This window comes from Hyla sarda, chromosome 5 (assembly GCF_029499605.1).
Source record: "Hyla sarda isolate aHylSar1 chromosome 5, aHylSar1.hap1, whole genome shotgun sequence".
Lineage (NCBI taxonomy): Eukaryota > Metazoa > Chordata > Amphibia > Anura > Hylidae > Hyla > Hyla sarda.
The window spans coordinates 162,883,311-162,906,028 of record NC_079193.1 but is presented as its reverse complement, the minus strand read 5'-3'; the positions used below and the strand labels follow the sequence as shown (position 1 = coordinate 162,906,028).

At 44.7% G+C, this 22,718-nt stretch overlaps 1 protein-coding gene across 12 annotated transcripts in view; it reads right to left on the bottom strand.

Moving 5' to 3' along the window:
- TRAK1 (trafficking kinesin protein 1) overlaps window positions 1–22,718 on the bottom strand; it is a 138,259-nt gene that overhangs the window by 27,231 nt on the left and 88,310 nt on the right. For all 12 annotated transcript variants that reach the window (XM_056520611.1, XM_056520613.1, XM_056520614.1 and 9 more), the window contains 7 exons: window positions 20,042–20,142; window positions 14,197–14,305; window positions 10,563–10,641; window positions 10,240–10,370; window positions 2,252–2,326; window positions 1,451–1,588; window positions 1,126–1,202 (listed from right to left, as the gene is read on the bottom strand). In XM_056520611.1, coding sequence (XP_056376586.1) covers window positions 1,126–1,202; window positions 1,451–1,588; window positions 2,252–2,326; window positions 10,240–10,370; window positions 10,563–10,641; window positions 14,197–14,305; window positions 20,042–20,142 — 710 coding nt within the window. The remainder of the gene's footprint in view (window positions 1–1,125; window positions 1,203–1,450; window positions 1,589–2,251; window positions 2,327–10,239; window positions 10,371–10,562; window positions 10,642–14,196; window positions 14,306–20,041; window positions 20,143–22,718) is intronic.

Below are 22,718 nucleotides of genomic sequence, written 5' to 3'. Positions count from 1 at the left end.
ACTGGCTCTAGAAAGTTAAACAGATTTGTAAATTACTTCTATTAAAAAATCTTAATCCTTCCAATAATTATCAGCTGCTGAAGTTGAGTTGTTCTTTTCTGTCTGGCAGCAGTGCTCTCTGCTGACATCTCTGCTTGTCTTGGGAACTATACAGAGTAGAAAAGGTTTGCTATGGCGATTTGCTTATACTCTGGACAGTCACCAAGACACGTGTCATCAGAGAGCACTTAGACAGACAAGAACACTTCAACTTCAGCAGCTCATAAGTAATGAAAGGATTATGATATTTTAATAGAAGTAATTTACAAATCTGTCTATCTTTCTGGAGCCAATTGATGTAAAAAAAAAAAAGTTTTTCCTGGATAACCCCTTTAAACAATGGGACCAGAATAGTGCCACAACTAGGAGATAAACTGCCTGGTAATAAAGCATTAGCCCACATCATAGTATGTTACTGCTAGGCAGAAAAATAAAACATTTCTCCTGCAATGATCATTGCACACTTGTTCTTTGTACTGGTTCTAATATATCTTCTTTAAATGCCCCAAGAAGGAGAAAAAAAGTGTAGTTAAAATTAAGCATTTCAAGGTACTAACAAAGCTCCAATTCTTAGACATTGTCTATGATAGATTGATATAGCTAAATAGAAAACTGTAAAAAAGATAATTAGGGGAAAGGCTGCTTGATCTGACAGACTCCATAGACTTTAGACTTACAATCTTCTGCAATGAGCCAGATTGGGTGGCGATCTGGGGAGTGAAGCACACATCTGTTCGCTTTATCCTAGCTATATCTAGAGATCGGTGGGGGCGATTCATCAAAACTTTTCATTTCTGTGTGCCATGTCAAAAGTTTCTCCTTTTTTTCTTTTTTTATTATTCTTTTTTTTTTTTTAAATTAAACGGAGCTCTGCTACCCTCTGTCCAGTGACTTCGTGTTGGGGGATGTGATGTCAGTGGCCGAGGTGGGACGCTGCTTTGTTTGTTAGTATTTTTTCTTTATCATCTCCCTGACCAAATTGCCTAGACAAGCCCTGTACAAATTTATGATATACCATCATGTCATCATACAAGAATATCACAAAGATTAGTAATACTTTGCAAATCCTTATAAGGTACTTCTTACTTCATCTCAGGGGAGTCTGGTTCATCAATTTGTAGCTCTTTCCTCATAGATCCTTCTATCTCGGCAGCTAAGGAGTCCTATTGACATCAAAATTAAAAAATAAAAAAATGACCAACCGTACACCAGTCTCTATGGCCATGCCTTAAACTAAAATCATATAAATGGTATAAAACAAGCCATATCATTATAACAAGCCGTGAGACATATAGTGTAAGTAAAAAAATAAAAACACGGACATGAAAACCATACCATTATTTTTTGTTCTTAAGGAAATTGCACATCATTTATTACTGGTGGGTTATGCAGTGACCTATTCCCTACTTACCATGGGGAAAACACCCAGAGTGTTGTAACGTCTGGAAATAACATTTGGCATTGTTTTATTTCTAAGGTTTTTTAGCTCTTCTTGCGCCTCATGAAGCATTTCCATGCACTCTGCATACTTGTCCTCCAGCTCCCGCAACTAGACAAACAGAAACTAAGATTAATGCCTCCCAAAAAGACATGAAAGGCTAGTGATAAATGGGCGCTGTCAGATCCTAAAGCTTTTTATATGTTGTTACTGATGAAAATTAAAGGCCTTTTGTAATATGGTTGTTTAAAAATGTTTGAATATTTAATAAAGAACACGGCTTCTAACAATACCACCACTAGGTGACTACTGGGACACTGACCAGTCCTGCAGCAGCATCAGGCTTGTCCATAAGTCATGGACAAGAGATGACACATGGACAAGGCTGCATGAGCAGACCCACCAATCACCTCCCATCACCACAAGGAGGGACACGCCCCCTTCTCCTGAGAGGATTTCTAACACTGTGAGCTAATGAAAAGAGGGATTTTTATAATAAATATAGGTGATAGAGGCAGAAAAAAATTGATGAACATGTGTACATTCAGGATTAGATAATGAGTAACATTTTTGTGTGGGATCTGACAGGTACTCTAAGTTTCAAGACATGATGTAAAAAATGCTCAAAAACCTAAAGTGAAAATTATTGTTTAAGACATGCCTACTATAAAATTCATTTAACTACAATTCTTAGGCTGAAGGTTACATTTCAGTGGCCAAAACAAAGCACACTGGTCTCCTGTACAATTCGCTTTCATATTATATTACTCTTACCTCTGCTGTAAGTTGACGCTGGGCATCTTTTGCAGCTCCCAGATGTTGCACAAGTTCCTCATTTTCTACTGCATACTATAAAAAAATAAAAAAAATAAACCAATCACAACACATTGTATACTACAATACATTTAATTAGTTTAGAAGACATTATATAAGTAAGTTGCTTTATGATACGTTTTGACACCATACACAGGTTGTTTCTTTTGCAGGAAAACCCCTGAGCTTTTCTCCCCAACTTGCTGCTCTCTCTCTCTCTCTCTCTCTCTCTCTCTCTCTCTCTCACCAGAGGAGAAGGGCTTCATAGACGTACAACAGAAGCAATCTCCTGCAGTGAGACAGCGAGAGCAGCACTCATTCTAGCGATTATTGGATGCCTAAACACCCAGACCTGACCTGATCAAAAGTTTTGACATGTCAGAAGTTTTATAAAATGACATCTGATTTAAAACACTTACACTTACAAGCCTTCTTTACAACTGTGTTCAACCATTTTATTAGGGTTCTGTCAAGATTTCCATCACTGTGAGCTAGCACAACATGGATTCTTGCACTTAAAAGTAGGGATGTCCCGATACCAATACTAGTATCGGTATCGGGGCCGATACTAGCCATTTACATGGTATCGGGGACTCGTTTAATGTCCCCGATACCATGTCAGATACCTGCTGCCGCTCTGCTTCCCCGTTCTCCGGTCCTCCCGTCTGCTTCATAGTGTTCTATGGAGGCGCATGTGACACACACGTCACTCCGCCTCCTCCCAGCGCAACGCTACGGAGGAAGCGGAGCGACGTATATGTCACATGCTCCTCCATAGGACGCCATGATGCGGACCGGGAGGACGGAAGAATGGGGCAGTGGAGCGGTAGCACCCGACGGAGGACAGCCGCCGGTGAGCTGTGTGCTGCTACTAATGTCTAAACAGGGGGGCCCTGCTGCTGCTGTCTAAACAGGGGGGCCCTGCTGCTGCTGTCTAAACAGGGGGGCCCTGCTGCTGCTGTCTAAACAGGGGGGCCCTGCTGCTGCTGTCTAAACAGGGGGGCCCTGCTGCTGCTGTCTAAACAGGGGGGCCCTGCTGCTGCTGTCTAAACAGGGGGGCCCTGCTGCTGCTGTCTAAAGGGGGGCCCTGCTGCTGCTGTCTAAAGGGGGGCCCTGCTGCTGCTGTCTAAAGGGGGGGGGCTGCTGCTGCTGTCTAAAGGGGGGGCCCTGCTGCTGCTGTCTAAAGGGGGGGCCCTGCTGCTGCTGTCTAAAGGGGGGGCCCTGCTGCTGCTGTCTAAAGGGGGGCCCACTGTCTACAGGGGGGCTGCTGTCTACAAGGGGGGCCTGCAGTCTATAGGGGGGGGCTGCTGTCTACAGGGAGGGCTGCTGTCTACAAGGGGGGCCTGCAGTCTATAGGGGGGGCTGTTGTCTACAAGGGGGGGCTGCTATTAATGACTGCCAGGGGACTGCTGCTAATGTCTGCAAGGGGATACTCCCTACTATTAAAGGCAATCTAACAGAAGAGTCACCTGCACTAACTTGAATTTATAGGTAGATAGTGCAGGTGACCCGGTTTCTACCGCTGCTCACCATGTGGTCATCGGTCTCACAGACAATGCAAATTCCCTGTTCTGTCCAATGGAGAAGAGAGAAATCTTGTCTCATACTACAGCAGCCACCTCCATTGTACACAACAAGGAACCACATATCATGCGGTAAACAGCGCCAGAAACCGCGTCACCCTGCTGTCAGATTCCCTTTAAAATATAAGTACTCGTACTTGGTATCGGCGAGTACTAGAATTAAAGTATCGGTACTCGTACTCGGTCTTAAAAAAATGGTATCGGGACATCCCTACTTAAAAGGATAAAACTCCCAAAGTCAATAGTGAAGAAGGAGATTTTTTTTACTCACCGTAAAATCTCGTTCTCGTAGCCTTCATTGGGGGACACATACTATTGGGTATTATAGGAGAAGCCAACAGGAAATATGTCCGAAGGACCCTAGATAAGAATCCCAGAGAAAAAAAACAAGAACCGGAAAAGAGGATCCGGACCAAAAAATGAAGAAATGCAGTGTCCCCCAATGAGGGCTACGAGAAAGATTTTACGGGGATTACAAAAAAAAATCTCCTTTTCTTGGTCGCTCTTCACTGGGGGACACTGATACTATTGGGACGTACAAAAGCAGTGCCCTAGGGTGGGAATAACAACCACCAGAGAAGGGGAGACAATCCGAAAACGAATGAAACCCTGGGCCAAGAGGCAACAAAGACCCAGAAACTGAGTGTCCGGAAGGTCCCACTGTCCATGGAGAGGGACTAGGACTCCAAGGAAGGGATCGTCCATTGTAGAGACTCAAACCTATAGTCCATGTAGAGAGACAATAAGGCCTGCTAGGAAGCCCGATGACCGTAAACATCCTGGAAAGAGATAGAAAAAAGACTTCCATAAACACACAACCGGAGAGAGGGCCAGCCCGGCTGGAAAACAAAAATAGAAGGGGCAGACAAGGGAACCCCAGCATGGAGAACCAACCGATTCAAGAAAACATGGTTAAAAAATGCCAGGGAGAGAAGCAAATGCCTGAGCAGAAGGTGAGCACAGTCAAGGTGGAGAACAGAAGCTCTGGAGGAAAAAAAAGGAAGAGAGATGGAAGCCGGCTCTAGAAAGGCACGATGCATAAGATCGATGGCCGAAATTGAAAAGTGGCAGGCTCCAAAACCAAAGTCCCAAGGGAACACCGCGAGCACCCGGGCGGAAGCTGACAGAGTCTGACACAGTGCCAGAGCAGCGGTAAAAAACATGACGAGGAAAGCACATCCACGTAGATGGTGAATTGGCCCGACTGGCATAATCTGACAGACCAGAATGCCCTCCGTCTCAGGAATACATGGACCCTGAAGGAGGAGACGGAAGGTAACAAACGGCCAAAAAAGGAATGGAACGCCCTGAGAAGAAGCATCCCGGAATACCAGAGCGACAGACACGGGAACTGAGGTTCCAGAGTCTCCTAGAAGACTTACACCCGTAGGGTGAGCAAACCCAGCCACCGTGAAGCACTCCGGGAGACATACGTCTATGTCTGGACAAGAAAAAGGTGCAGTACAGAAAGACCACCCCACAAATGGGATCGGGGAGAAGTCTGGGCAGGGGTGCCACCATGCCCAAGACAACAACCATCACTAAGGCCCTAAGAACCAGAAGGGCCAACCTAGATAATAAGGCCAGCCACAGCAGAATACAAGCAGACTTCCCAGTACTCGCACAAGCCAGCAAAGAGGGAATGGGCACGGAAAACCAGCCTTGAACCCCAGTGGTCCGAGCAGACCAGAGTATTCCGAAGCAACATCCTGTCAGGACGGGAACAGAGAGGGAAATAAAGGGAATCCAGTTGGGACTCAGGATCTGGGTACCTGAAGGTTACTCCAGAAGACTTTTGTGTCAGTGTAGAGCAACTGACACTGTCAAAGGGAAGGATGAACACACCCCTCCACGCAGATTGCGCCAAGAAAGGAGAGAAATGGCAGGGCCCAACCAACAGATGGTGGCTAGACTTGCTGACACTGAGCCCTTCATGATTGCATAAACTCCACCAACAGAGGAGAGTGCCATAGCTGAATGAGCAGCAGGAGAGAACCAAGAAACAGGCGGAGAACCAGGCTGCAATAGTGGGCAGTAAGCACACAAGCATAGCCAGTACAAAGCTCTTCTAAATGCTCTCAGCAAAAACAAGGGCCCAGCCAGGTACCACACCTATGTAGGGGGAAAGAGGGAGATGACTCCATGTCGGCAGTAGAAGTGTTGGGCGAAAAAGTCCCCCAGTGGAGGGGAAAACAAGGGGTGGTGAGAGGAAACTAAGGTACTGACCGTGCTGAGCTTCCTGATCCCCCTACCTCCTGCAAAATGAGATAGCAAAGTATGAAAGGTACTGTAGGAACAGGGCACAAAGCCCTGTGGCAACAGGTCAAAGTACTAAGAGAATGCAGCAACATAGCGATGTATGGAGGAGCCATGTGTGTTCCTGGAGGGATCTGAATCCTGGACACTTGTGCTGGGTACAGATAATGCAAGTATAAAGCACACACAGTAACCTAAAGCATGTGGGAGGAACCCTTTGGGGAGAAAGCCTGGTCCCTGGGACTGACAGTGCGTCAACAGAGCCAATCTGGTTGCTGACTAAGGCACTAGAGCAGGCGACAGAGCTACCCTGCACCGGAATCAAGGAAAGATACCTGGAGGCATAGGGGGGCTGTGGAACAGACTGTTCCGCCCTATCAGGCTCCATGCCAGAACAGATGTGTTTAACTGCAGCAGTCCTGTACAAGATCACAGAAAGGCCCAAGGTACACCCCACCGAAAAGAAAGGGAGGTGGGCTCTATACGTGCAGAGCGTCCGTAGCATATGTAGGGAAACAGACATGGTTACCGCATTATAATAGTGGGGCACCAAGACAGCAGCCATGAAGAAATCGCAGACATCCAAAGTGCCGGCGGTATGGAAAACAGTTGCAGCATCTAACAGTGTGTCATAACCATGCCCGTAGCAGACCAACGTATTGGAAAAGAGAGTGCTGCTGTCGCTGCAAAGGTTCATGGAATCTGCAGGAAACGCCACATGCACCACACCACATGCATCCTTCACCCCTTTGCGTCTGCGACAGCAGTCCTGGTGTGTCTACTAAATGTGATACATACCAGGACTGCTGTCGCAGACGCAAAGGGCTGAAGGATGCATGTGGTGCAGGAAACCATGCAGAACCAGACCGACTTACAGGTATAAGGAAGAAAGAATATCCAATGAAACCACAGTCAAATTTTCGGAACCTCACAATGAAAGTGAGGCACCGGACTGCAGCTGCGGTAGGGACAGGGAGGTGACCTGGTGGATTAGAAACCCAGTCTAGCTAATGGGCATAGGGACCATTTAACACACCAGGATACCGCATTCAGAATCACACACTGAAATTGGGTTACCAGCCGTCAGCTGTGAGAGCGGCAGGCATGTGGAGAGGGACCTGGTAGAGAAGGGAACCCTGCAAACCATAAAGTGGTGCATGGTATAGGGCCCATGGAACGACCTGGGCTCACACATTCGGAACCTCACCTTGGCAGTGGGTTATTGAACTTCCGCCTCGGTGCGGGATGTATGGTAGGCGACACAACGCAGTAGGAAACCATACAGACCACCATGGCATAGGATCCTTGAATGTGCAGGCTCACTCCTTCGAATCCCCCCAATAGAAAGTGGGGTACTGGAGTGCGGCCGATCTGATGGGCGACCGGGTGGTGTAGGAGACTATGCAGACGAATGTCTGGCTGACAGCATGAGTCCCTAGTACCTGCAGGGACCCTGTCCCACACCAGCAGGGAGGTAGGGGAAACTCCAGCCCTGCACGCGGAAGACCTGTGATAGATGACCGACAGCAGCAGAAACCGTGCAGACCACAGTCAAGCTCAACGGGGACACCTCCAGGCGCTGGCTGGTGATAAGGGGACAGCACTGATAGGGAAGAACTGTGCCCCTTTGTTGCATGCAGGTGGGCCAGGAGGCTTAGGAGCCATGGATAGTATCCACACCATTCCAGAGATCGGCAGAGGAGCCGTGGACTGTATCCCCGTTGCCCTGTATAGGGTCCATAGGAAACGCCGGGTCACTTCTTCGGACATCTCACACTAGTAGTGAGGTACTGGAACTCCAGCTGCAGATACATCACCGTGTGATGAGGGAAGGCGGCGGAGGAACCACACAGATCATTGTCTGACTTAATGGCATAGGGTCCATATAGTATACACCGGGTCATTCCTTCAGACACCTCGCACTAGCAGTGGGGTACCGGAAGTCCAGCCGCAGAACGGCAGCACTGAGATGAATGACAGGCTGTAGAGGAAACCATGCTGAGCATTGTTGCCCCCTCAATGTATGAAGTCCAATCCATGTCCCTGCAGGGTCACGTCTGTGGAAACTTCACACTAGAGGTAGGGATCTGGAACTCCAGCTGCAGATGCAGCAGACATGAGTAGAGAAGAGAACCACAAAGACAACAGTCTGGCTTACTGGTATATGGCCCATTGCACACACAGGGTCATTCCTCCGGAAACCCCCTAGTTATGGGGTACGGGGGAAAAGGGAGCCGTAGGCGCAGGTACATAAGACGGGTGACCGGCGGTGGAGGAAACCACTGCAGAAAGTTTTCCTAATGCCCTCCTGGGAATGAAAGGCCATGTGGTGGACTTTGGCACAGGGCAGGGAAGTAGGCCCAGGCATGGAGGAGGGGGAAACCTCGGAGGGGCCCCTCAGTTTCCGCTAGAATTGGAATGGCACCAATAGAGGCACTCCTGGGGAGGGACTGGAATCGACCGTTCACAAGGCAATCATGACCTGGAATATGCATCCTCTGTAATGACCCGCCAGAGCAGGTCGCATAAGTCCTGTCTGAAGGGCTGATATGGAGAGACAGCAGGGATGCAGGCCAGAAAGTTGCCACCAGAGGGAGCTCATTGGTAAGCATAAAACCAAGAGTTGATTCAGTAAATGGCCACAAAGGGAGGGGGGTTCGTGTGTAACACCTGATTTGATATTTTTTTTTCTTCTTTGAACACACAGCTGCAATGCAATAGTAAGGAGAGGGACAAACAGTGCTGATGACAGTGTCGGCTGAAGGAACCACTGACCCCTCAATGCCACACTGCAGGAGAGGAGAAAGAGGGCGGAGCTATGCAAACTCCCCCATGCCATAATGACGGCCAGCCGGGGAGGGAAGAGACAGATAACCCCCAGTTCCTGCGCTGTAGGGGCAAGGAGGAAGACTGAGTTACGCTCCGAGTCCCCAGCACACATGGCCGCTGGCATTTGTAAAAGTGACTGCTTCCCCATGACTGATGCTCCCACTGCAGGTGAGTCTGAGGGCACTGAAACAAGGCAGCTGCGACAGAGCGGGGAGTGAGTCCCCGCTCAGCTGATCTCCAGAGTCCCGTAAAGAGCCCGGGAAGAAGGGGTGCAGAGCTACATACCGCCATTATGGCTCCTGCCCGCGAAAAGTGCCAGAGGAGTACAGAACAGCTGGGGCTGAGAGGAGGGGGGAAAAGAGTCTGCGACCACAGAATGTGCAGGTAGCCGCCAGTAAAGGCGGCAGCTGACCTGAACAGAAGTGGCCGCCGTAACTCCTGAGCTCTAGACTGAGTCTACGGGAGGGAGAACAATATAATAGATATATCCTGACCGATATCAGGACCTTAGCCCCCAAAAATGTCCCATTGCGGACAGAGTCCACAGAGTAGCAGAGGCAAGAGAGACCAAGGGAGATAATTAACCCCTTAAGTTCCGCCATAGTGCTGCCAGAGGTTCAGTAAGTGAATCTTCGCACAAAAGAGGGCACATACCTACCTAGCTCTTGGCTATACTCACCTCCTGATGTCTTCAGCCAGCTAAAGGCCATGCTGCATCATGCCAGGCTGCCATAGCCAGGCGAGCAGGGGCAGTGGGGGATCAGGACCCAAGGTACACCTCCATGCGCTGGCAGTTGTCGAGAAGGGGTTAACGGTCCATACTCTATGCACCGTGCCCCTTTGTCCCACATGGGAGATAAGGTAGCGCCATTCTCCTGTTGCCCAATCTAGAAAATAATAAAACAAGAGACCAGGTCTGGGGAGCTCCCTGACCTGTGTCTTGCCTCCTACTGACACTAGATAAAACTGATCACATCACTTCCAGTGGGTGGGTATATACTGCCAGGGAGGAGCAGACTTTTTTTTTCCTAGTGTCAGCGCCTCCTAGTGGCAAGAGCATATACCCAATAGTATCGGTGTCCCCCAATGAAGAGCGACAGAGAAATTTGCTTTGTGCTGGAGCAAAAAAAATCAACAACAAACACATGTATTTTATAATGCGTGTATGTGTATAAAAATATATAGACAAAAACATTTCAATATTTAGGGAGATCTATTATTTGTGACATTTTGACAACTCAAATCAAAAACTCTATTCTGTGCCTAATGCACACTACTTACTGCTTTAGTCTTCTTCTGAATATCAACAATCTGAGATAGCAGGTGAGTGATCTCTTCTTGCTGCCGCGCTGCATCTTCGGTTTTCTTTGCCAATTCTTCCGATATGCTAGCAATCTGAATGCTAGCATCCCCTAGAAAATGGAGATTAAATATGGCATTAAACCATCTGTCATATTTAGTTATAAAATACTATACAAAAGGTGAATAATTAAGAGGAAACTTTTATTTCTATGTACTGCTGGAAAAAGATATTTCTAGAGTCTCAGTGGACATTATACATTATAATGAATTCATGGTATTTGCCATTTTAATAGATGACCTACTTAGCTCTTTCACACAATCATTGACTAGCTGCTGTTCCTTCTCCTCATACGTGATGGTTTCAGTTTGCAAGTGACATGCCTGTAACAATAAGCATACCAATAAGGTGCCAAATTAATGACCACAATCAGTGTTATTATATAAAGCACATATTAGCTCCCTGCAATGTAGTTCTAAAGATATATCATCATCATCAACACATTTAAAGGGGTACTACCGTGCTGACAACTTATCCTCTATCTAAAGGATAGGGGATAAGTTGCATGAGGTCCCGCCGCTGGGGACCCCCGCGATCTCGCACGCAGCACCCCGCTCTCATCAGGCCCCAGAGCGAACATCCACTCCGGGTCTGATGACTGGGCCGGTGATCTAGACGTCACAGCTCCGCCCTCAAGTGACATCACGCTCCGCTCCCTCAATGCAAGTCTATGGAAGGCGAGACAGCTGTCTCGCCCCCTGCCATAGACTTACATTGAGGGGGCGGAGCGTGATGTCACATGGGGGTGGAGCCGTGACGTCACCATACTCAGGCCCCGTGATCGGCAGTTATCAGACCTGGAGCGAACGTCGCTCCGGGGCCTGATGAGAGAGGGGAGCTGCGTGCGAGATCGCGGGGGTCCCCAGCGGCGGGACCTCAGGCAACTTATCCCCTATCCTTTAGATAGGGGATAAGTTGTGAGCACGGTAGTACCCCTTTAACACGTATGAATCCCTTACACAGTCTTCTGAAGGCCCACTGTGCACCTCCTCAGTCTGCAATGACATCTATTGACACTGATACAGTAGAAGAGGACATATGGTTCACTGTGTGCCCCTGTGCCAAGACTAAGATCAGTGGAACCTCTCATCCAGACTGTTATGTCACTGAGGTCTATGACTGTGCCCTTCCAACGGGTCATTAGGTTTTTAGGTGAAGCACTGAGACTGGAGGAAGGCCCACCAAGTGTCACTCTACCAGCAGCCTGTGTCATAGTAACACAAAAGATAAAAGGACTAGCATACAGGAGTATGATAATACATTATGGGGCAGATTTATCAAAACCTGTGTAGAGAAAGCTACCATTCAAATAGCTGTCTTCATTTTTTAAAGAGGCCTGTGAAAAATGAAAGAAGAAATCTGATTGGCTGGTAGGGGCAACTGCACCACTCTTTCCCTTCACAGGTTTTGATAAATCTCCCCCTATAAGTTTAAATTAAAGATGTAAATAAAGACGTAAAATAGTATATAAAACATTTTATTGTTTATTTTTATTTTTTTACATAAAGACCAAAACCTACACTTATTAGGTATTCACTTGTACACGCCCAGTTTAGAAGAGGTTTGCTATAGGGGTTTGATTCTAAACTGGGAGTTTCCCGAGACAGGTGTCATCAGAGAGGACTTAGACAGAAAAGAACAACCTTAACTTCAGAAGATCATAAGTTCTGAAAGGATTAAGATTTTTTAATAGAAGAAATTTACAAATCTGTTTAACTTTCTAGAGCCAGTTGATATATATAAAAAAAGTTTTTTTCCTGGATAACCCCTTTAACGACGCAGGACGTAAATGTACGTCCTGGTGATGTGGTACTTAACGCACAAGGACGTACATTTACATCCTGAGCATAACCGCGGGCATCGGAGCGATGCGGGCATCATGCGCGGCAGGTCCCGACTGTGGATCGCACGGATGTCCGCCATTAAATACCGATCACGGCATCTGCAGCATCGCGGTCACTTAACAGGATGATCGGATCGTCCGCAACGCTGCCGCGGCGATCCGATCATCCTGCACAGCAGACGGAGGTCCCCTCACCTGCCTCAGCTGTCTTCCGGGAGTCTTCTGCTCTGATCTGCCTTCCCGCAGACCAGAGCATAAGATCACCGATAACCCTGATCAGTGCTATGTCCTATACATAGCACTGAACAGGATTAGCAATCGAGTGATTGCTTTAAATAGTCCCCTATGGGGACTATAAGAGTGTAAAAATAAAAGTAAAAAAAGTAAAAAAAATGTGAAAAACCCCCTCTCCCAATAAAGACATAAATTGTCCCATTTTCCCTATTTAACCCCCAAAAAGAGTAAAAAAAATTTTTTATATACATATTTGGAATCACCGCATGTGTAAATATCCGAACTATTAAAATAAAATGTAAATGATCCCGTACGGTGAACGGCGTGAACGTAAAAAAAAAAAAAAATCCAAAATAGCTGCTTTTTTATAACATTTTATTCCAAAAAATAAAAATAAAAAATGTAATAAAAGTTTTGTATAAGCAAATATGGTATTAATAAAAAGTACAGATCAAGGTGCAAAAAATTAGCCCTCATACCACCGCTTATACAGAAAAATGAAAAAGTTATAGGTCTTCAAAATAGGGGGATTTTAAACGTACTAATTTGGTTAAAAAGTTTGCGATTTTTTTTAAAGCGCAACAGTAATAGAAAAGTGTATTGACCCAGAGAATAAAAAACACATGTCATTTTTACCATAAATTGTACGGCGTGAAAACAAAACCTTCCAAAATTTGCAAAATTGCGGTTTTCTTTTTAATTTCCCCACACAAATAGTATTTTTTTGGTTGCACCATACATTTTATTGTAAAGTGAGTGATGGCATTACAACGGACAACTGGTAGCGCAAAAAACAAGCCCTCATACTAGTCTGTGGATGAAAATATAAAAAAAAAAAGAGTTATGATTTTTTGAAGGGGAGGAGGAAAAAACGAAAACGTAAAAATAAAATTGTCTTGGTCCTTAAGGTCCAAATGGGCTGAGTCCTTAAGGGGTTAAAGACCAAAGATGCCCGGTGATTAAGGAGTTAAACAACATTGAAACTAAATGCCAATGGAAAGCCCCCTGACTGACCATTGTTTCCATATGGTGGTGGTTTAGAGTATTAGCTACTTTTAGATGTGATACATAAAAAAGAAAAAACAAATCTTGTAGGACCAAGAAAACCCCTTTAAAACAAAGTATGAAACTATTTAACTAGTTATTTTTGCTTTATTACCAAAGAGCCGCTGCTAGGAATCATTGTGCACTTCTATTGAAGGTGAGCAGCAGATACACAGGCATTTGAACATTTACTGTGGGTTTACACTTTATATTTGCTTTCGTCTAACATGAACATTTTATACACTTGAAAAATAAAAAACACATGTTAGGAGCTGCTAAAAACAAATGCTGCTGTATGCTACTGTAACTTACACTATTGTGTATGCCAAGAAAGAGTATTTGGCTATGTTTTTGCATAAACTTTAACGGTAACCGGTAAGCAGAGACAAAAATGCAGTGTAAACCCACCCTTACATTACAGAAAAAATAAAGTTCTGCAAAAATAATACATTAACAAATAAATAAAGTAAAAATAAAAGTTAGGAGCCTAAACTCTTCCTTGTGAATACATACGGCACTAAGAGAAACATTGTTGACAGGATTTTTTCTTAAAAACCCAAAAGAAAAAGATGTATTACATCAAATTGGTCACTAGGTGTCAGTAACACACCGAATGGGAATTTGCAGCTGCATTCATTACCTTTACAAATGCCTAAGAATTTACAAACTTTACTGTAAGAATACACAAAATTATATATCATTATTTTTTTACTTGTACTCCAGTATAATAGGAAAAGGGATCAACGCAATATCTCACCTCAGACCGCAAAACAGTGTTTTCATCCTCAAGGTCTTTCAGTTTCTTATGTAGCGAGTCAAAGTGGAAATAGTTTTGGACGGATGATGACGATTCATTCCTTTTTAGGCTTTAGGAAAAGGAAATGGAACTGTTATTATAATTATTAATCAACTAATTCAGTCGGAAATGTTCTACAGTTACAGTAGTAAAGAAGCAAAGGATAAGATACACATACATACACACATATTCACACACAGTCATGGCCATCAATGTTGGCACCCCTGGAATTCTTCTAGAAAATGAAGTATTTCTCACAGAAAAGGATTGCAGTAACACACGTTTTGCTATAAACATATTTAATCCCTTTGTGTGTATTGGAACTAAACCAAAAAGGGAGGAAAAAAAGCAAATTGGAGATAATTTAACAGCAAACTCCAAAAATTGGCTGAACAAAATTGTTGGCACCCTTAACTTAATATTTGGTTGCACACCCTTTGGAAAAAATAACTGAAATCAGTCGTTTCCTATAACCATCAATAAGCTTCTTACACCTCTCAGCCGGAATGTTGGACCACTCTTCCTTTGCAAACTGCTCCAGGTCTCTCTTATTGGAAGGGCGCCTTTTCCCAACAGCAATTTTAAGATCTCTCCACAGGTGTTCAATGGGATTTAGATCTGGACTTATTGCTGGCCTATTCAGGACTCTCCAGCGCTTTGTTGCCATCCATTTCTGGGTGCATTTTGATGTATGTTTGTCCTGCTGGAAGACCCAAGATCTCGGACGCAAACCCAGCTTTCTGACACTGGGCTGTACAGTGTGACCCAAAATCTGTTGGTAATCCTCAGATTTCATGATGCCTTGCACATTTTCAAGGCACCCAGTGCCAGAGGCAGCAAAACAACACCAAAACCTTGTAGGCCTCATTCCTTTTTCGGTAAACAGTAGAAAAGCTCTATCTTGGTCTCATCTGTCCACAAGACATTTTCCCAGAAGGATTTTGGCTTACTCAAGTTCATTTTGGCACAATGTAGTCTTGCTTTTTTTATGTCTCTGTGTCAGCATTGGGGTCCTCCTTGGTCTCCTGCCATAGAGTTTCATTTAAATGTCAACGGATAGTTCGCCTTGACGCTGATGCTCCCTGAGCCTGCAGGACAGCTTGAATATCTTTGGAACTTGTTTGAGGCTGCTTATCCACCATCCGGACTATCCTGCATTGACACCTTTCATAAATTTTTCTCTTCCATCCATGCCCAGGGAGATTAGCTACAGTGCCATCGGTTGCAAACTTCTTGATAATGTTGCACACTGCGGATAAAGGCAAATCTAGATATCTGGAGATGGACTTGTAACCTTGAGATTGTTGATATTTTTCCACAATTTTGGTTCTCAAGTCCTCAGACAGTTCTCTTCTCCTCTTTCTGTTGTCCATGCTTTGTGTGGCACACACAGACACACAATGCAAAGACTAAGTGAACTTCTCTCCTTTTTTTTATCTGCTTTCAGGTGTGATATTTATATTGCCCACATCTGTTACTTGCCCCATGTGAGTTTAAAGGAGCATCACATGCTCGAAACAATCTTTTTTATCCACAATTTTGAAAGGGTACCAATAATTTTGTCCAGACCATTTTTGGAGTTTGGTGTGATATTATTTCCAATTTGCTTTCTTTTCCTCTGTTTTTGGTTTAGTTCCAATACACACAAAGGGAATAAACATGTGGATAGCAAAACATGTGTTACTGCAATCCTTTTCTGTGAGAAATACTTCATTTTCTTGATAACATTTACGGCCATGACTCTCTCTCTCTCTCTCATATATATATATACACATACATACATATACAGTGATCCCCCGACCTGCGATGGCCCCGACATACGATAATTTCAACATACGATGGCCTCTCAGAGGCCATCGCATGTTGAAGGCAGCATCAAAATATGATGCTTTTGTATGTCGGGGCCATCGCATAAACGGCTATCCGGCAGCGCAGACTGCTTCAGCTGCCGCCGGATAGCCGTTTGAGGTGCCCCATGTGGTCCCGGTGATGGTCACTCACCTGTCCCCGACATTCCGGACCGTCCTCTTGCATCCGATGCATCGCCGTCGCTCTCCTTCGTCGTCATCATCACGTCGCCGCGCACGCTGTCCTGTCATCCAATTGGAGCGGCATGTGCAGCGACGTGATGACGGCGATGAAGAGCGACGATCCCGGGCAGCAGACACGGTCCAGAGAGGCGGGGACACCCCGGGGACACAGCGAGAGCGATGGAGGGCGATATCCAGGGCGGCGGTGACTGTCCGGAGCGGTGGGGACAGGTGAGTATAACTTCCTATTCTTTTCATTGCACGGATCCCTCAACATACGATGGTTTCAACTAACGATGGTTCATTTGGAACGAATTACCATCGTATGTTGAGGGACCACTGTGTGTGTGTGTGTGTGTGTATATATATATATATATATATTGTGGCAGTGTGGCAAGGAAAGGGTGTATTTCCCTTGCTATCTCTGCAGAATGCTCCACCTGTGGCCTGATTAATGAGGTATCAGGAAGGGAAAGTGTGTGTTTAAAAGGAAAAGGAACAGAATAGTTGGGGCTCTTCCTAGGAGACAGCATGTGGGCTGTAGGGAAGAGACAGAGGCTGCTGAGGAGTACACAGCCCGAGCTGAGTGGCTCAAAGAGAGTGACATGAATTGTGAGTAAAAGGTTGCAGGGGACATATGTTTAACCGGCTGAGGGTAGCTCAGCGGTTGTTAGTCAGGACAAGCTGATCTGTGTAGTCAGTGACCAGACGGTCTAGGATTTTGTTTGTTCCTGCTTTTTGTTTATTTCTTTCCCTGCAACCTGTCTAATAAAACTGGCAAGGTGCCAGATTTGCATTAGAACCATTTGCTTGCTGGTTTATTGAGAAGAAACGCATCCTGTGGCGTGGTCCAGGACGATCCCCGAGCTAATCCCCAAGGAGGAATCCTTACAATATATATATATATAAATATATTCCATATTTAGCAGAAACATCTGCACAATACCCATATGGATTCGAAAGAAGTCAGTTTTGATGTCGGAAGCGGCAGATTTCCTATGACTTTAATAGGCTATTTCATTTATATAAGCTACACCACAATCTGCTTTTCTACAGCAGATTTTGATACAGAAATGCTGCAGATTCGCCACTACAGAAAACCCCCTGCATTTTCGTTGCGTGTGCTTTCTGTAGGACTGGCTTCATATCCACACTTTGTCTAGAGAGAGTTTATAGGAACACAAGATCACAATTGATGGAACGGAATATGTGAACACACTACTAAATGTATCAGTCAGTTGTTTTCACCAATAGTTCCTTAACACTGATACCAGAAGGCATTACTCATCCTTCCTCCAAAATATGAACAAAGTAAATGTCAGTGTAATTCTACTTTAGAGCTTATAAATTAAATTACTAGATGTCTATGTATTATTGGTCAACACCCTGCATTAAATTCATACAATCCTCAAAAACTGTGTTGGTGCAAACCGAGGGACCAGCTTCCTTATTATCTGAATGCTGTCACAGAAACATCTGAGAAGATTACTCCGTGTAATGTGGTCTTTGGTCATCACTGATTTATGGAACAAAATAAGCTCAAACCCCTTTAGCACTAGTCAGGAAATCAGACACCATATGCTAAGCAAAGGGTCATTCAAACACTTGATAGAATATTCCATAAACACATTTTTGAGAAATACCAAAGGTGTTTCAGCTCTCTATAGTACGAATAGAAGAGGCTGCTCACAATTGTTATTCTTTAATGGGAATGTGACCTCAGAAAATGTCCAATAGTTTTAAATCAAGTCTTTATATTTTAAGAATTTTTGGGGAATTTTCTTTTATAATTTTTCGTGTTACTATCAATATTCTGAAATAATCCTGTAACCAGTTCACAATATAAACACAAGGTCTAATAATCAACTAGGGATGTCCTGATACCCGATATGAGTATCAATACTTTTTCTTAAGTACTCGCCGATACCAATTACCGATACTCTTTTCAATGCCATGTGACAGGGTTTCCCCCCCAATAAGGGTACGTTCACAGGGGCGGATCCACAGCATATTTTATGCTGCAAATCCACCACTGACGGACCGCTACGTGGTGCCTTTAGATATGCCTGCTCGGAGCGGCAATACGCCGCTACGAGCAGACACACTGCGATAAGCGAGTCGCAGCGCGCATGCGCAGTGTACTCGCACATCGTGGCCGCTCTCGGCCCAGCTCATGAAGCAGGGGGAGCGGCCGTGATGTGTGCGAGAACACCGCGCATGCACGGCATCTCGCACATTGCTTCAGTGTGTCTTGCTCATAGCGGCGTATTGCCGCTCCGAGCAGGCATGTCTACGGGCACCCTGTAGGCATCCTTCAGCGGCGAATCCGCAGCGTAAAATACGATGTGGATCTGCCCATGTGCCCATTATTTTTTTTATAAGAGAAATGGCTTTTTTTTATATTAAGAATTTTTTGATTTTATTTAAACTTTTTTTTTTAAAGGGGAGGTAATTACATTTTTTAATGGGAAGGGATTAATTCACATTTATTATAAAAAAAAAAAAAAAAACAATTTACACTCCCATAGGGGACTATTACATGCAATCTGTAGATTGCATACACTGAACAATGCTATGCATTGCACTGAATAACGCCTGCCATGGCTGGCAGCAGTAGAGGATATTCTATGAAGCTCAATAAATGAAAAAATAGTGTCAATAAATATATATTTTTCATCATCAAAACCATTTAAAAAATGTAATATTTTAATATATGGACATACATGAGCAGCACGATGGCTCAGTGGTTAGCACTTTTGCCTTGCAGTGCTGGGATCCTAGGTTCAAATCCCATCAAGGACAACATCTGCAAGGAGTTTATATGTTCTCCTCATGTTTGCGGGGGTTTTCCTCTCTGGTTTCCTTCCACACTCCATAAACATACTGATGGTGAATTTAGATTGTGAGCCTCAGTGGGGACAAAAGTGAGTGGTATAAAAGCAATGTGGAATATGTTCTTGCTATATAAATAAAAAGCTATTATTATATACACACACATACAGTCATAGAAATTAGGTAACGCCATGGCTTAGAATTATTAAAACAGTCTAGTGCAAACTTTTAAGAATGAACAGTCATTCAGTGTGCCAGATTTATCACCGGGCATCAGGCTGTTTGATAAGTTTGGCATAGCTGAAGACCAACTATTAGTTGCTTACCTCTAACCAAAATCAGGAGCCAAAATGTTGACACTTTTTGTGTTGCATTTAAGTGATGCCCCATTTAAAGAAAGCCACACCGTATACTCAATAGTAAATCTGGCCATTGCTTTTAACCATGTTGCATACAAAAAAGGAAAAAAATATTACATTTTTCCCCCATGAAAATTTTACAAAAGACAGACCAATTTATGTGCTTTAAAATTGTGCCAAAATTTCTTTTGACCATTCCAGCTGCCTCCAAAATAATAATAAAAAAAAAAATTAATAATAAATTTCAATAAAAAAACAAAAAACAAAGTGGTCCAGAAGGCTCAAAACTGGCAAGTCCTTGAGGGGTTAATGCCTATAGCCCATTATAAAGTAATATTCTTATCAGCTGTCCATGCTGAGATCACAGACCTATATATGTAAACCAGCGACAGTAAAGGAAGCAGGTGAACGCGTGTGATCATCACCTAACCCCATTTACCCGCCCTTTCACTTCTATCCTTGTCTGCCACTGCCTTACACAAATAGACATCTATCACAGAGGAATGTGTTCTGAAGAAAGGTGGAACTCCAGTTAGCTGCCGTGCCCTTTCTTCCGACAGTGATTCAGAGAGGTCAGGGACTTACGGTGTGGAGCAGATGGATTCGGGCTCGCTTTCTTCAGCCGCATTGGTGTAAAACTGAAGCAACTCATCTTTCATGGACAATTCATGGCGCAACTGTGATACCTAAAGGTGCAAAACATTAGCGAAATAAGTTATTTCTGAGCTATGGAATTATACTGTAGAACTGTGTGTGGTAAATACTAGGATAAAACATAAGATCTATTCTATTCTTCCTGTCAGGCCCAGTTCACATCAACTTTCTCAGCTACGTGTAACTATTGTGCCGGGAAAGCACCCAACTTACACAATACATGTGGCTGTAAGGTTACATTAGCATTTTGATCATTACAGTCAATACACTTTTTTTTAAATATATTTTGTAACTATCGTCACTATTATTAAAATTGTATAATTTTATTAATAATAATTTTTCTCACATTGTTTCACCATTTGATCCACTATGGACTCTGGATTTATTCACATCTTTATGTACATCAATTCATCAATAATTGTTTTTACACCACATTAGGGATTGACCGATTATTGGTTTGGCCGATATTCACGATTTTCTAAGTTATCGGTATCAGCAATTACCTTGCCGATAATGCGGGTGCTTTAAATCAATGAACTGCAGTGGCTTTTGTGGGTCCAGGGGCTGCTGCCGCCGCCTGCTTCTCTCCCCCTGCCTGTGCTGGGGTCCTGAGTCCAACCACCGCCATTGCCTGATTGCCTCCCCTCTAGCCAGAGACCGCCGCCGCCCCATTGCCTTCTCCAACCCTGGTTTTATAATTACCTGTTCCCAGGGTCCGCGCTACTTCTGGCTCCGGCGGCGTCCTGAGCTGTCACTATGCGCTGGGCCACTGACAGTGATGTGGCGTTGAGGAAGTCACTCGTCATTGCACAGCACACAGCAACAGCGCAGGATGTCACAGGAGCCAGAAGTAGCGCGGACCCCGGGAACAGGTAATTATATTTATATCCCCAGGCCGGTGAGTCTGTTCATTGTGAAGGCCAGGCTGGTGACCGGGGACAGCACTACTCCGATGTCCGGGTTCAGCATACTCCGGTCGCAGGGCAGCAGAGTGCAGGGCCTTGGCAGGGCTGCGGAGGGGCGGCTGGGGCTGAACTCACTCAGCAGCTTCTCCATTGTGCAAAGCGGCAGGGTTGGACTCAGGACAGCGGCGGTGGTGGTTGGACACACACACAGCAGGCAGTGGCGGTGGTTGGACTCAGGACAGGCAGGGGGAGAGAAGCGGGTGGCGGCGGTCTCTGCCCCCACAAAAGCCTCTGCAGGGGCGTGGAATTAAAATGCACGGAATATCGGTATAGGTTATCGGCTATCAGCCAGAAAGTTCACAGGTTATCAGTATCGACTCTAAAAAAAAAAATCAATATTGGTCGATCCCTACATCACATCCTCCCCCTTTTTACACACACACAATTTTATCATCATTCACAATCATTTTCACATATGTTATCAAGCTTATGGAACATAAATCACATTTACTAAGAAACACTAGGTTTATTTATAATATATCCCATATATTATTTTTTTGTTCACATGTCTATTCTTTCTGCGGACTCTGCATGGAAATGCACTAATGTCACATTTCCAAACGGTCCTAGCGCCTGCATGTTCTGCTGGCACTCCTGTGTGAGGGAAACATATCCCTGTGTGAACATAGCCTTAGTGTATGTGTGGGTGTTTGTATCGAATTCTTGGTGACATTCTCTGTGCACTGGTGCGAGTATAGCGTGTACACTCTCTGTCAGCAACCAGCATTGGAGTTATGTGGAATTGTTACATAAAAGAACATTTTCTAGATATTTATTACATAAAATATTATTTATATGCAAACAATGGAGTGTTCCTCTTTTTTTCAACCTGCATATTGTTATACACACAAATAAATGGGAACTGAAACGACTGTTATGGGCACCAGAGATGACACACAAATTGAATAAACAAGACCTTTGTCAATGGTGATAAAGGTACAGTATGATAAAATACTGATATTGTACTGTGGCATCATTCTGACATTTACCCTTAACAATGGCATTTTTTAATCATTAAGAGCTCACACCCATATGATAACAAGTGTGCCTAGTGACTGTTGCTCCTGCAGTTCTATCAATAAAACAGATAAAGAAACATAGGACAAAGACTGTAAGCTCTAAAGGAGACTTGTATGAGGACTATAAGTATAACTGAGACCTGTGAATAATGACTTCAGTAATAAGGCAAAGCATTGACAGTATAAGTGAATGTGTACAGTACATGGGTGATCCTTATTTTTATTATATAAATTAGATTTACAAAATTCTAACATGTCTGTGCCAAAAACACAGTAAAAGAGTCAATGCCCAATTAAAGGGGTTGTGCGCTGCTCTGACTTCGGAGCTCTGCTCACAGCGTCCGGAAGTTCATTACTCCGAACGCTGTGTGCGGGCTTCCGTGTTCGCGGCCACCGGGCGTGATGTCACGCCCGAACCCCTCATGATGTCTCGCCCGCCCCCTCTGCCAAAATCTATGGGAAGGGGGTGTGACAGCGGTCACGCCCCCTTCCCATAGACTTTCGTTGAGGGGGCGGGCGAGACGTCACGAGGGGCCGAGCGTGACGTCACGCCCGGTGGCCGCGAACACGGAAGCCCGCACACAGCGTTCAGAGTCATGAACTTCCGGACGCTGTGAGCGGAGC